The 15,088-nt window shown below is 39.0% G+C and overlaps 1 protein-coding gene across 1 annotated transcript; it reads right to left on the bottom strand.

Annotated features, from left to right (window-relative positions):
- Positions 1-1,815: 1,815 nt before the first annotated feature.
- LOC117342149 lies at positions 1,816-4,405 on the bottom strand. Its single transcript, XM_033904159.1, has 3 exons — positions 4,018-4,405; positions 2,924-2,977; positions 1,816-2,536 (listed from the first exon to the last, which is right to left on the bottom strand). Exons 1-3 carry the CDS (start codon positions 4,262-4,264, stop codon positions 1,896-1,898), a joined length of 942 nt encoding a protein of 313 aa, XP_033760050.1. The 5' UTR covers positions 4,265-4,405; the 3' UTR covers positions 1,816-1,895.
- Positions 4,406-15,088: the final 10,683 nt, after the last annotated feature.

The raw sequence follows: 15,088 nt of genomic DNA, 5'->3' as shown, positions 1-15,088 counted from the left end.
AAATCAAATGTTGCAAAGGTAAAAAGTAGAAGAACTTATATTCCTTGTTATGAAGCAGTAAGTATTCACGAATCTTCAATTTAGGACTACTGTTTAGGACTGCTCTTCGGGACTGCTGTTCAGGACTGATGTTCAGGACTGATGTTTAGGACTTCTGTCTAGGATTGCTGTCTAGGACTGATGTTTAGGACTGCTGTTTGTGACTGCTGTTTAGGACTGCTGTTTAGGACTGTTGTTTAGGACTTATGTCTAGGATTGCTGTCTAGGACTGATGTTTAGGACTGCTATTGAGGACTGCTGTTTAGGACTGCTGTTCGGGACTGCTCTATAGGACTGTTCTTTAGGACTGCTGTTCAATACTGCTGTTTGAGACTACTGTTTAGGACTGCTGTTTAGGACTGTTTTTCGGTATTGTTGCTTAGGACTGCTGTTTGGGACTGCTGTTTGGGACTGCTGTTTAGGACTGTTGTTTAGGACTGCTGTTTAATACTGTTGTTTGAGACTGCTTTTTAGGACTGCTGTTCGGGACTACTGTTTAGGACTGCTCTTTAGGATTGTTGTTTAGGACTGCTGTTTAATACTACTGTTTGAGACTGGTGTTTAGGACTGCTGTTTAGGACTGCTGTTGAGGACTGGTGTTAGGACTGCAGTTAAGGACTGGTGTTTAGGACTGCTGTTTAGGACTGATGTTGAGGACTGATGTTTAGGACTGCTGTTTAATACTACTGTTTGAGACTGGTGTTTAGGACTGCTGTTGAGGACTGATGTTTAGGACTGCTGTTTAATACTGCTGTTTAGGACTGTTGTTGAGGACTGGTGTTAGGACTGCTGTTGAGGACTGGTGTTTAGGACTGCTGTTTAGGACTGATGTTTAGGACTGCTGTTTAGGACTGCTGTTTAATACTGCTGTTTAGGACTGTTGTTGAGGACTGGTGTTAGGACTGCAGTTAAGGACTGGTGTTTAGGACTGCTGTTTAATACTGCTGTTCAGGACTGTTATTGAGGTCTGCTGTTTAGGACTGCTTTTCGGGACTGCTGTTGAGGATTGCTGTTTAGCACTGCTGTTTAGGACTGCTGTTAAGCAGAAGTATAGTTTCGAAGACATCCAACAGGACACCTCTCCCAGTCACATTATACCGACAACGAGTAAACCAGTCTTTCTACTCCCAAAATGCTCAGCGTTAATTACGAGTAGAATCAACCATTTTAGAGACCCAGATATATATGGCTAGGGACAGGACCCAAAGCCTCCCGCAACAAAAGGTTGATCACAGGGCTATGACACATTGTCGTCACCCAAATTAACCTGGGGTTCGTCCCCCAGACCAGTGTCCTTTGGGACTGACCCTGGAGCTGATATTTCATTTGTTGGTAATAGGAACGTACCAAGCCCCTGTGGCTTATAATGAGGCAGTGTCAAGGGATACATTAGGAAGAAGAAACAAAAGAGAAAGGTGAATTAGTTGCTTGGTATAGTTTAAACAATTATAATTGTATCGTTTCTATCAAAAATTGAAATTGGAAGGCGATATACATGTATGTATTAACTTAGGTGTTTCTCCCCATTTATTCACTTGAAGAGGCAATGTGTAATGTGTTTTCTGTTTATTTCCGTATTTCATGGAAATCACTTTTAACATTCATTAAAAACAGTCCTACAACGCATGTTAATAGTATATTTATAGCAGGGAGTTCCATGTATTCTCTCATAGTTCTATAAAATAATGTACCTGTAACATTTCAATAAAAATATGATAACTAATTTTGTCATACTTCCTAAAATCCTACGATCATAATTCAGTGCAGCCAAACAAATTCAATCACCAGCAATTTTATTTCTGAATATTCATAACATAATAAATATTAAAGGATTTGAGGGAGATAAAATTCGATCATCACCTAGAACGGTCACAATGAAAACTAGTTATATCCCGTCGACTGTTCAGTCGAATGCGCCCATTTATTTTGTTCGCTTGATAAACACCAAACACGGGCCACAGATCCTGATCACCGTCCACGTCTCTAAAGGTGAACACCTTCTTGATCGTGTTAATATAAAACACATCAATGGTCCGGTCCACTCTGTTAATGATAAACCTAAGTATCAAATTTCTCTCAGCGCCGGAAGTGGCGTCACTTAGCCTCTCGCTGTGAAGTATTGAACCTCTATTACTTTTGAAGAAGAGAGCGACACCTTTCGTACTTCCATTATTATGAGCATTAACTGACCACGCCTCCATTTGTCTACCGACATAGTGACTTTTACCAATCGCTGTTTCTGTTGCAAATGCAACCTCGAAAACCAGATTAGTTGAGCTTAAATCTCGTTTGATTCTGTAGTAGATTTCCGTCTCGAAGTATATTATTTGTGTGTTTGTAATAACTCGGGATCCTTGTACTCCCTCATAGGACCGGTTTCTATTAGTTCCTTTTAGTAACCCTGTGCTACCCTGACCTCCGTTGAACAGTGTAAGGTTGTCCTGTGACAGGTAACGTATCGTATGCAGTGTTGCTGGATCCATGTAAAAGCTGGGACCTAAATATAAAATTTTATTATAAGTATTTCAACAATAAAATATCACAATATTCCTATTGTTTTCATACATGATAATGTAATTCTATTTGGAACAAGCATCGTATTACATAGGTCTTAACACAATGACATCGATGTTTGTAACGTCACTTTTGATTGGCTAGAACACAGGCACCTGTGGCTAGAATACCTAGTAAGTAGTAATATTTCAGAGGAGAACGTTAGTTAAAGAAGTTACAAGTCTTAAGTTATATCAATGTAGGCCATATATAAAAAAAATAACTTTAATGATTTTACATTATGGGGCAATATTACGAAATATCCGGAATCAACTCTTCCGCAGAATTTACCATTATAACACCTGTTATATCATAATTTTACAAAACTTACATATGAGTCCTTTGATCATGCAGTAGTCTGAGGTGGGGCAGCCATTCGTCATCTCTGTGTAAATGTAAACAAAACAAGGTTACCAATTTAATATTTACCATTGTATGGCACTGCCACTATATAACCCTACCAATTCAGTTGCGAGTTCACCAGCCTATGAACTGCCAACAGGAAGTGATCTCTGCTACTCGTAAGCGCGGGAAATTTGAATTTGAAAATTTCAAAACAAAAATCGCATGACAAATAAAAAATCGCAGATGGTAAATATAAGAATTGAACGGCTTTCAGTTGGCATTCATAGTCGATATGAATGCCAACTGAAAGCCGTTCAATGCTTAAATGTACCACTTGTCTGTCAATTGGCGCAGTGGACAGGGGGAAGGGAAAAGTAGGTATGCTACTGTCCAGGAATGGAAAATTAAACATTGACAAATTCTTATCTTCGTGCTTACCATAAAGTTTAATTATAAGTTGTTCCTGCTGCTTACTTGTATGAACTGTCATGTTGGTTTTAAATGAACACTCTAGTTTCTTCCATAGTTTGATAAAACAATATTTTAAACATTTTCTAACAATTCTTATTTTAATATATAAAGTCAAAGACACGGGGAACTTCTGATTGTCCGTATCCTGTATCATAAAGTACATTGTATATATAAACCTTTAATGTGCTGTACAAGATAAACGGAGTAGTGATGAATTTAGAGGGCCGGTCAGTAATGGGAGGATGGCAAATCAATTGTGGTGACAGTGCTACAAATCAATATATCGTTGAAATAAAATGACACAAAACTAACATTATTAATAATGCAATGGCCATAATTTTACTTGACTTGTAATCAAATTATGTCTGAAGATTGTCTTATGTAGAGATATGTGTCTTAATGTTCATTTACATTAGTTGGTAAGATAGTAATAATAGATATTTAAAAATGTTATATCGGAAATTTGAGGGCCGCTAAAACATCAATAACTTAGGATTAGTAAGAAATGAGTACTCTAATATATGAAATATACACAAATACAATTTCAGTTACCATGATCACGTCCAGTTCATGCCCTAAATCTTTATCATGAAAATAAGCTAGTCTAACCTGGTGCAGGATTTACAGCTCTCATTAAGTTTAGTTCCGATAAGATCCGCTTGTTTTCCTCTTCCAGACGTCCTACTCTTGTTTCTAGATCCTCCATCATTTCTAGTACGGCAGGCCTCACTCGCTCTAATACGGCTTGTTCAAGAAAAACATATTTCTTTTCTTCTCCAATCAACTGTGAATATCCGTTTGTGTTTAGATAAAGTAAACCCAAGAGCAACAGAAAGAAAGTTCGTTCTGTAAACATCGTACGAAGGAAGAAATAAGATAGTATTTAACAGCTGAAAAAACGCCCTAGATATACGCCAAAACGAATATTGTTGTTTTGTTATTCGGCTAGCCTTCACTTATTACGCTTCACCACAAATTGCCTCGATTGTTCCATCCGGAAATATCAAATCCTGTTCTAGGTAATTCATCGAACTTATACTTCCTTTAAATGTGCAGTATGATGAATCATTATAATTAAATTGAAACCACAGATAAGTCATGAATTAGAGGAGGAGAAATCATAACATCAATACAAAGTTCGTATAGATATATATACACTTGTACAACACGATAATGTAATATGTTACTAGTTCTCACTGTAAATACAACACGATAATGTAATATGTTACTAGTTCATTGTCAATATACACATGTACAACACGATAATGTAATATGTTACTAGTTCACTGTAAATATACACATGTACAACACGATAATGTAATATGTTACTAGTTTACTGTAAATACATGTACAACATGATAATGTAATATGTTACTAGTTCACTGTAAATATACACTTGTACAACACGATAATGTAATATGTTACTAGTTCACTGTAAATACAACACGATGATGTAATATGTTACTAGTTCACTGTTAATATGTACATGTACAACACGATAATGTAATATGTTACTAGTTCACTGTTAATACAACACGATAATGTAATATGTTACTAGTTCACTATAAATACAACACGAAAATGTAATATGTTACTAGTTCACTGTAAATACAACACGATAATGTAAAATGTTACTAGTTCACTGTTAATATGTACATGTACAACACGATAATGTAATATGTTACTAGTTCATTGTAAATATACACGTGTACAACACGATAATGTAATATGTTACTAGTTCATTGTAAATATACATATGTACAACACGATAATGTAATATGTTACTAGTTCACTATAAATACAACACGATAATGTAATATGTTACTAGTTCACTGTAAATATACACTGTACAACATGATAATGTAATATGTTAGTAGTTCACTGTAAATATACACATGTACAACACGATAATGTTATATGTTACTAGTTCACTGTAAATATACACATGTACAACACGATAATGTAATATGTTACTAGTTCACTGTAAATATACACATGTACAACACGATAATGTAATATGTTACTAGTTCACTGTAAATATACACATGTACAACACGATAATGTAATATGTTACTAGTTCACTGTAAATATACACATGTACAACACGATAATGTTATGTTACTAGTTCACTGTAAATACAACACGATAATGTAATATGTTACTAGTTCACTGTAAATATACACTTGTACAACACGATAATGTTATATGTTACTAGTTCACTGTAAATATACACATGTACAACACGATAATGTTATGTTACTAGTTCACTGTAAATACAACACGATAATGTAATATGTTACTAGTTCACTCTAAATATACACATGTACAACACGATAATGTTATATGTTACTAGTTCACTGTAAATATACACATGTACAACACGATAATGTTATGTTACTAGTTCACTGTAAATACAACACGATAATGTAATATGTTACTAGTTCACTGTAAATATACACTTGTACAACACGATAATGTTATATGTTACTAGTTCACTGTAAATATACACATGTACAACACGATAATGTTATGTTACTAGTTCACTGTAAATACAACACGATAATGTAATATGTTACTAGTTCACTCTAAATATACACATGTACAACACGATAATGTAATATGTTACTAGTTCACTGTAAATATCCACATGTACAACACGATAATGTAATATGTCACTAGTTCACTGTAAATACAACATGATAATGTAATATGTCACTAGTTCACTGTTAATATACACATGTACAACACGATAATGTTATATGTTACTAGTTCACTGTAAATATACACACGCACAACACGATAATGTAAAATGTTACTAGTTCACTGTAAATATACACATGTACAACACGATAATGTAATATGTTACTAGTTCACTGTTAATATGTACATGTACAACATGACAATGTAATATATGTTACTAGTTCACTGTAAATATACACATGTACAACACGATAATGTAATATGTTACTAGTTCACTGTAAATATACACTTGTACAACACGATAATGTTATATGTTACTAGTTCACTGTAAATATACACATGTACAACACGATAATGTAATATGTTACTAGTTCACTGTAAATACAACACGATAATGTAATATGTTAGTAGTTCACTGTAAATATACACTTGTACAACACAATAATGTAATATGTTACTAGTTTACTGTAAATACAACACGATAATGTAATATGTTACTAGTTCACTGTAAATATACACGTGTACAACACGATAATGTTATATGTTACTAGTTCACTGTAAATATACACTTGTACAACACGATAATGTAATATGTTACTAGTTCATTGTAAATATACACACGTACCACACGATAATGTAATATGTTACTAGTTCACTGTAAATACAACACGATAATGTAATATGTTAGTAGTTCACTGTAAATATACACGTGTACAACATGATAATGTAATATGTTACTAGTTCACTGTAAATATACACTTGTACAACACGATAATGTTATATGTTACTAGTTCACTGTAAATATACACATGTACAACACGATAATGTTATGTTACTAGTTCACTGTAAATACAACACGATAATGTAATATGTTACTAGTTCACTCTAAATATACACATGTACAACACGATAATGTAATATGTTACTAGTTCACTGTAAATATCCACATGTACAACACGATAATGTAATATGTCACTAGTTCACTGTAAATACAACATGATAATGTAATATGTCACTAGTTCACTGTTAATATACACATGTACAACACGATAATGTTATATGTTACTAGTTCACTGTAAATATACACACGCACAACACGATAATGTAAAATGTTACTAGTTCACTGTAAATATACACATGTACAACACGATAATGTAATATGTTACTAGTTCACTGTAAATATACACACGAACAACACGATAATGTAATATGTTACTAGTTAACTGTAAATATACACACGTACAACACGATAATGTAAAATGTTGCTAGTTCACTGTTAATACAACACGATAATGTAATATGTTACTAGTTCACTGTAAATATACACACGTACAACACGATAGAGTAATATGTTACTAGTTCACTGTAAATATACACATGTACAACACGATAATGTTATATGTTATTAGTTCACTGTAAATATACACACGTACAACACGATAAAGTAATATGTTACTAGTTCACTGTTAATATACACATGTACAACACGATAATGTTATATGTTACTAGTTCACTGTAAATATACACACGCACAACACGATAATGTAAAATGTTGCTAGTTCACTGTAAATACAACACGATCATGTAATATGTTACTAGTTCACTGTAAATATCAACGCGTACAACACGATAATGTAATATGTTACTAGTTTACTGTAAATACAACACGATAATGTAATATTACTAGTTCATTGTAAATATACACATGTACAACACGATAATGTAATATGTTACTAGTTCACTGTAAATATACACACGTACAACACGATAATGTAATATGTTACTAGTTCACTGTAAATACAACACGATAATGTAATATGTTAGTAGTTCACTGTAAATATACACATGTACAACACGATAATGTAATATATTACTAGTTCACTGTAAATACAACACGATAATGTAATATGTTACTAGTTCACTGTAAATATACACACGTACAACATGATAATGTAATATGTTAGTAGTTCACTGTAAATATATACATGTACAACACGATAATGTTATATGTTACTAGTTCACTGTAAATATACACACGTACAACACGATAGAGTAATATGTTACTAGTTCACTGTAAATATACACACGTACAACACGATAGAGTAATATGTTACTAGTTTACTGTAAATACAACACGATAATGTTATATGTTAGTAGTTCACTGTAAATATACACTTGTACAACACGATAATGTAATATGTTACTAGTTTACTGTAAATACAACACGATAATGTAGTATGTTACTAGTTCACTGTAAATATACACGCGTACAACACGATAATGTAATATGTTACTAGTTCACTGTAAATATACACGCGTACAACACGATAATGTAATATGTTACTAGTTCACTATCATAATTTGTATTTGCCTTCAGCACAACGCTCATAGCCTTTTCATGCCACAACAATTCCTGAAGATAACATTGGCATCTTCTTTAACCATCCTGGAAGTATGTAATGCAGAATGACAATGGTCTTCCTATTTCTGAACTCACTCCGGTAAAGTGAGGTCTCCGGTAAAGTGAGGTATCCGGTAAAGTTGGGTCTCCGGTAAAGTGAGGTATCCGGTAAAGTGAGGTCTCCGGTAAAGTGAGGACTCCGGTAAAGTGAGGTCTCCGGTAAAGTGAGGTATCCCGTAAAGTGAGGTCTCCGGTAAAGTGAGGTCTCCGGTAAAGTGAGGTCTCCGGTAAAGTGAGGTATCCGGTAAAGTGAGGTATCCGGTAAAGTGAGGTATCCGGTAAAGTGAGGTCTCCGGTAAAGTGAGGTATCCGGTAAAGTGAGGTATCCGGTAAAGTGAGGTCTCCAGTAAAGTGAGGTCTCCAGTAAAGTGAGGTCTCCAGTAAAGTGAGGTATCCGGTAAAGTGAGGTCTCCGGAATGTTAGGTATCCGGTAAAGTAAGATCACCTGTAAAGTGAGGTATCCGGTAAAGTGAGGTATCCGGTGAAGTGAGGTCTCCGGTAAAGTGAGGTATCCGGTAAAGTGAGGTCTCCGGTAAAGTGAGGTATCCGGTAAAGTGAGGTCTCCGGTAAAGTGAGGTATCCGGTAAAGTGAGGTCTCCTTAATGTTAGGTATCCGGTAAAGTGAGATATCCCGTAAAGTGAGGTCTCCGGTAAAGTGAGGTCACCGGTAAAGTGATGTCTCCGTTAAAGTGAGGTCACCGGTAAAGTGAGGTCTCCGGTAAAGTGAGGTCACCGGTTAAGTGAGGTATCCGGGAAAGTGAGGTCTCCGGTAAAGTGACGTCTCCAGTAAAGTGAGGTCCCCGGTAAAGGAAGGTATCCGGTAAAGTGAGGTGTCCAGTAAAGTGAGGTGTCCAGTAAAGTGAGGTATCCGGTAACGTGAGGTATCCGATAAAGCGTGATTTCCGGTAAAGTGAGGTGTCCAGTAAAGTGATGTCTCCGGTAAAGTGAGGTCTCCGGTAAAGTGAGGTATCCGGTAAAGTGAGGTCTCCGGTAAAGTGAGGTATCCGGTAAAGTGAGGTCTCCGGTAAAGTGAGGTCTCCGGTAAAGTGAGGTCTCCGGTAAAGTGAGGTCTCCAGTAAAGTGAGGTATCCGGTAAAGTGAGGTATCTGGTAAAGTGAGGTCTCCGGAATGTTAGGTATCCGGTAAAGTGAGGTCACCGGTAAAGTGAGGTATCCGGTAAAGTGAGGTCTCCCGTAAAGTGAGGTCTCCGGTAAAGTGAGGTCACCGGTAAAGTGAGGTCACCGGTAAAGTGAGGTCTCCGGTAAAGTGAGGTCACCGGTAAAGTGAGGTCTCCGGTAAAGTGAGGTCTCCGGTAAAGTGAGGTATCCGGTAAAGTGAGGTCTCCGGTAAAGTGAGGTCCCCGGTAAAGTGAGGTCTCTGGTAAAGTGAAGTCTTCGGTAAAGTAAGGTCTCCAGTAAAGTGAGGTCTCTGGTAAAGTGAGGTATCCGGTAAATTGAGGTCTCCGGTAAAGTGAGGTCTCTGGTAAAGTGAAGTCTTCGGTAAAGTGAGGTCTCCGGTAAAGTGAGGTCTCCGGTAAAGTGAGGTATCCGGTAAAGTGAGGTCTCCGGTAAAGTGAGGTCTCTGGTAAAGTGAGGTCTTCGGTAAAGTGAGGTCTCCGGTAAAGTGAGGTCCCCGGTAAAGTGAGGTCTCCGGTAAAGTGAGGTATCCAGTAAAGTGAGGTCTCTGGTAAAGTGATGTCTCCGGTAAAGTGAGGTCTCCGGTAAAGTGAGGTCTCCGGTAAAGTGAGGTCTCCGGTAAAGTGAGGTATCCAGTAAAGTGAGGTCTCTGGTAAAGTGATGTCTCCGGTAAAGTGAGGTCTCCGGTAAAGTGAGATCTCCGGTAAAGTGAGGTCTCCGGTAAAGTGAGGTCTCCGGAATGTTAGGTATCCGGTAAAGTGAGGTCTCTGGTAAAGTGATGTCTCCGGTAAAGTGAGGTCTCCGGTAAAGTGAGGTCTCCGGTAAAGTGAGGTCTCTGGTAAAGTGATGTCTCCGGTAAAGTGAGGTATCCGGTAAAGTGAGGTCCCCGGTAAAGTGAGGTCTCCGGTAAAGTGAGGTCTCTGGTAAAGTGATGTCTCCGGTAAAGTGAGGTCTCCGGTAAAGTGAGGTCTCTGGTAAAGTGAGGTCCCCGGTAAAGTGAGGTATCCGGTAAAGTGAGGTCCCCGGTAAAGTGAGGTCTCCGGTAAAGTGAGGTCTCTGGTAAAGTGATGTCTCCGGTAAAGTGAGGTCTCCGGTAAAGTGAGGTCTCGGTAAAGTGAGGTCTCCGGTAAAGGAAGGTATCCGGTAAAGTGAGGTATCCGGTAAAGTGAGGTCTCCTGTGCCATTGCTTAGTGCACAGGACATATGGAAGACCAGTCAGGACATTTACTTATTACACAGCTATGTTTCTTTTTTATCGATTAAACAGAATTAAAAAGAAAAAACTGTAGTACATATTTTGTCCTACATAATCAAACGTTTTATACATTTACGCTAGAAAAAATTGAGCCTCTGTTTTTGTCTTAAATTTAAAGATAATAGATAATTCCTCTATGTCTGAGATGTGGTATCGTTAAGGTAATATACTACCATACACATTATACCTGTAATCTGTGTTCCAGTTAAGGTTATGGTTCTTTACACACGGAACCTGTCATTTGTGTTAGAGTTCAGGTTATATGCTACCTTACACATTATACCTGTGATTTGTGTTCGAGTTAAGGGTATATGCTACAAATTCAAATTGAGGTACAATCCTAATTATACTGAAATATATAAACGAATTAAACGAGGGTTGGGAATTCACTAAAATATATAAACGAACCGAAGGTAGGAAATTCACTAAAATATATAAACGAACCGAGGGTTGGGAGTTCACTAAAATATATATAAAAGAACCGAGGGTTGGGAGTTCACTAAAATATATAAACGAACTGAGGGTTGGGAGATCACTAAAATATATAAACGAACCAAAGGTAGGAAATTCACTAAAATATATAAACTAACCGAGGGTTGGGAGTTCACTAAAATATATAAACTAACCAAGGGTAGGGAATTCACTAAAATATATAAACGAACTGGGGGTTGGGAGTTCACTAAAATATATAAAAGAACCGAGGGTTGGGAGTTCACTAAAATTATAAACGAACCGAGGGTTGAGAGTTCAATGAGATACAAGTACAGTATATATAAAACGTGACCATGAAATGTTGCGGTAAAGTGAGGTCTCCGGAATGTTAGGTATCCGGTAAAGTGAGGTCTCCGGTAAAGTGAGGTCTCCGGTAAAGTGAGGTATCCGGTAAAGTGAGGTCTCCAGTAAAGTGAGGTCCCCGGTAAAGGAAGGTATCCGGTAAAGTGAGGTGTCCAGTAAAGTGAGGTATCCGGTAAAGTGAGGTATCCGATAAAGCGTGATTTCCGGTAAAGTGAGGTGTCCAGTAAAGTGATGTCTCCGGTAAAGTGAGGTATCCGGTAAATTGAGGTCTCCAGTAAAGTGAGGTCCCCGGTAAAGTGAGGTCTCCGGTAAAGTGAGGTCTCCGGTTAAGTGAGGTATCCGGTAAAGTGAGGTATCCGGTAAAGTGAGGTATCCGGTAAAGTGAGGTCACCGGTAAAGTGAGGTCTCCAATAAAGTAAGGTCTCCGATAAAGCGTGATTTCCGGTAAAGTGAGGTCTCCGGTAAAGTGAGATATCCCGTAAACTGAGGTCTCCGGTAAAGTGAGGTCTCCGGTAAAGTGAGGTCACCGGTAAAGTGAGGTCTCCAATAAAGTAAGGTCTCCGGAAAGTGAGGTATCCGGTAAAGTGAGGTCTCCGGTAAAGTGAGGTATCCGGTAAAGTGAGGTCACCGGTAAAGTGAGGTCTCCGGTAAAGGAAGGTATCCGGTAAAGTGAGGTCTCTGGTAAAGTAAGGTCTCCGGTAAAGTGAGGTATCCGGTAAAGTGAGGTCTCCGGTAAAGGAAGGTATCCGGTAAAGTAAGATCGACGGTAAAGTGAGGTATCCGGTAAAGTGAGGTATCCGGTAAAGTGAGGTCTCCGGTAAAGTGAGATATCCCGTAAACTGAGGTCTCCGGTAAAGTGAGGTCTCCGGTAAAGTGAGGTCTCCGGTAAAGTGAGGTCTCCGGTAAAGTGAGGTATCCGGTAAAGTGAGGTCTCCGGTAAAGTGAGGTATCCGGTAAAGTGAGGTATCCGGTAAAGTGAGGTCTCCGGTAAAGGAAGGTATCCGGTAAAGTGAGGTCTCTGGTAAAGTAAGGTCTCCGGTAAAGTGAGGTATCCGGTAAAGTGAGGTCTCCGGTAAAGGAAGGTATCCGGTAAAGTAAGATCGACGGTAAAGTGAGGTATCCGGTAAAGTGAGGTATCCGGTAAAGTGAGGTGTCCAGTAAAGTGATGTCTCCTGTAAAGTGAGGTATCCGGTAAAGTGAGGTATCCGGTAAAGTGAGGTCTCCAGTAAAGTGAGGTCCCCGGTAAAGTGAGGTATCCGGTAATGTGAGGTCTCTGGTAAAGTGAGGTATCTGGTAAAGTAAAGTCCCCGGTAAAGTGAGGTGTCCGGTAAAGTGAGGTATGCGGTAAAGTGAGGTATCCGGTAAAGTGAGGTATCCGGTAAATTGATGTCTCCGGTAAAGTGGGGTCTCCAGTAAAGTGAGGTATCCGGTAAAGTGAGGTATCCGGTAAAGTGAGGTATCCGGTAAAGTGAGGTCTCCGGTAAAGTGAGGTCTTCAGTAAAGGAAGGTATCCGGTAAAGTGAGGTCTCCAGTAAAGTGAGGTCCCCGGTAAAGTGAGGTATCCGGTAAAGTGAGGTATCCGGTAAAGTGAGGTATCCGGTAAAGTGATGTCTCCGGTAAAGTGGGGTCTCCAGTAAAGTGAGGTATCCGGTAAAGTGAGGTATCCGGTAAAGTGAGGTATCCGGTAAAGTTAGGTATCCGGTAAAGTGAGGTCTTCAGTAAAGGAAGGTATCCGGTAAAGTGAGGTCTCCAGTAAAGTGAGGTCCCCGGTAAAGGAAGGTATCCGGTAAAGTGAGGTGTCCAGTAAAGTGAGGTATCCGGTAAAGTGAGGTATCCGATAAAGCGTGATTTCCGGTAAAGTGAGGTGTCCAGTAAAGTGATGTCTCCGGAATGTTAGGTATCCGGTAAAGTGAGGTCTCCAGTAAAGTGAGGTCCCCGGTAAAGTGAGGTATCCGGTAAAGTGAGGTATCCGGTAAAGTGAGGTATCCGGTAAAGTGATGTCTCCGGTAAAGTGGGGTCTCCAGTAAAGTGAGGTATCCGGTAAAGTGAGGTATCCGGTAAAGTGAGGTATCCGGTAAAGTTAGGTATCCGGTAAAGTGAGGTCTCCGGTAAAGTGAGGTCTTCAGTAAAGGAAGGTATCCGGTAAAGTGAGGTGTCCAGTAAAGTGAGGTATCCGGTAAAGTGAGGTATCCGATAAAGCGTGATTTCCGGTAAAGTGAGGTGTCCAGTAAAGTGATGTCTCCGGTAAAGTGAGGTATCCGGTAAATTGAGGTCTCCAGTAAAGTGAGGTCCCCGGTAAAGTGAGGTCTCCGGTAAAGTGAGGTCTCCGGTAAAGTGAGGTATCCGGTAAAGTGAGGTATCCGGTAAAGTGAGGTATCCGGTAAAGTGAGGTCACCGGTAAATTGAGGTCTCCAATAAAGTAAGGTCTCCGATAAAGCGTGATTTCCGGTAAAGTGAGGTCTCCGGTAAAGTGAGATATCCCGTAAACTGAGGTCTCCGGTAAAGTGAGGTCTCCGGTAAAGTGAGGTATCCGGTAAAGTGAGGTATCCGGTAAAGTGAGGTATCCGGTAAAGTGAGGTCTCCAATAAAGTAAGGTCTCCGGTAAAGTGAGGTATCCGGTAAAGTGAGGTCTCCGGTAAAGTGAGGTATCCGGTAAAGTGAGGTATCCGGTAAAGTGAGGTCTCCGGTAAAGGAAGGTATCCGGTAAAGTGAGGTCTCTGGTAAAGTAAGGTCTCCGGTAAAGTGAGGTATCCGGTAAAGTGAGGTCTCCGGTAAAGGAAGGTATCCGGTAAAGTAAGATCGACGGTAAAGTGAGGTATCCGGTAAAGTGAGGTATCCGGTAAAGTGAGGTGTCCAGTAAAGTGATGTCTCCGGTAAAGTGAGGTATCCGGTAAAGTGAGGTATCCGTTAAAGTGAGGTCTCCAGTAAAGTGAGGTCCCCGGTAAAGTGAGGTATCCGGTAAATTGAGGTCTCCAGTAAAGTGAGGTCCCCGGTAAAGTGAGGTCTCCGGTAAAGTGAGGTCTCCGGTAAAGTGAGGTATCCGGTAAAGTGAGGTATCCGGTAAAGTGAGGTATCCGGTAAAGTGAGGTCACCGGTAAATTGAGGTCTCCAATAAAGTAAGGTCTCCGATAAAGCGTGATTTCCGGTAAAGTGAGGTCTCCGGTAAAGTGAGATATCCCGTAAACTGAGGTCTCCGGTAAAGTGAGGTCTCCGGTAAAGTGAGGTATCCGGTAAAGTGAGGTATCCGGTAAAGTGAGGTATCCGGTAAAGTGAGGTCTCCAATAAAGTAAGGTCTCCGGTAAAGTGAGGTATCCGGTAAAGTGAGGTCTCCGG

This window comes from Pecten maximus, chromosome 14 (genome assembly GCF_902652985.1).
Source record: "Pecten maximus chromosome 14, xPecMax1.1, whole genome shotgun sequence".
Taxonomy (NCBI): domain Eukaryota; kingdom Metazoa; phylum Mollusca; class Bivalvia; order Pectinida; family Pectinidae; genus Pecten; species Pecten maximus.
Note: the sequence above shows the minus strand (reverse complement) of the source record. Positions and strands in the feature narration are given on the sequence as shown.

Coding starts and splice junctions, on each gene's coding strand:
- LOC117342149 (XM_033904159.1), bottom strand. CDS start 4,264: ATGTTTACAGAACGAACTTTCTTTCTGTTGCTCTTGGGTTTACTTTAT. Junction 2,978..4,017: donor AGCTGTAAATCCTGCACCAG/GTTAGACTAGCT, acceptor ACATTTACACAG/AGATGACGAATGGCTGCCCC. Junction 2,537..2,923: donor CATGATCAAAGGACTCATAT/GTAAGTTTTGTA, acceptor TTTTATATTTAG/GTCCCAGCTTTTACATGGAT.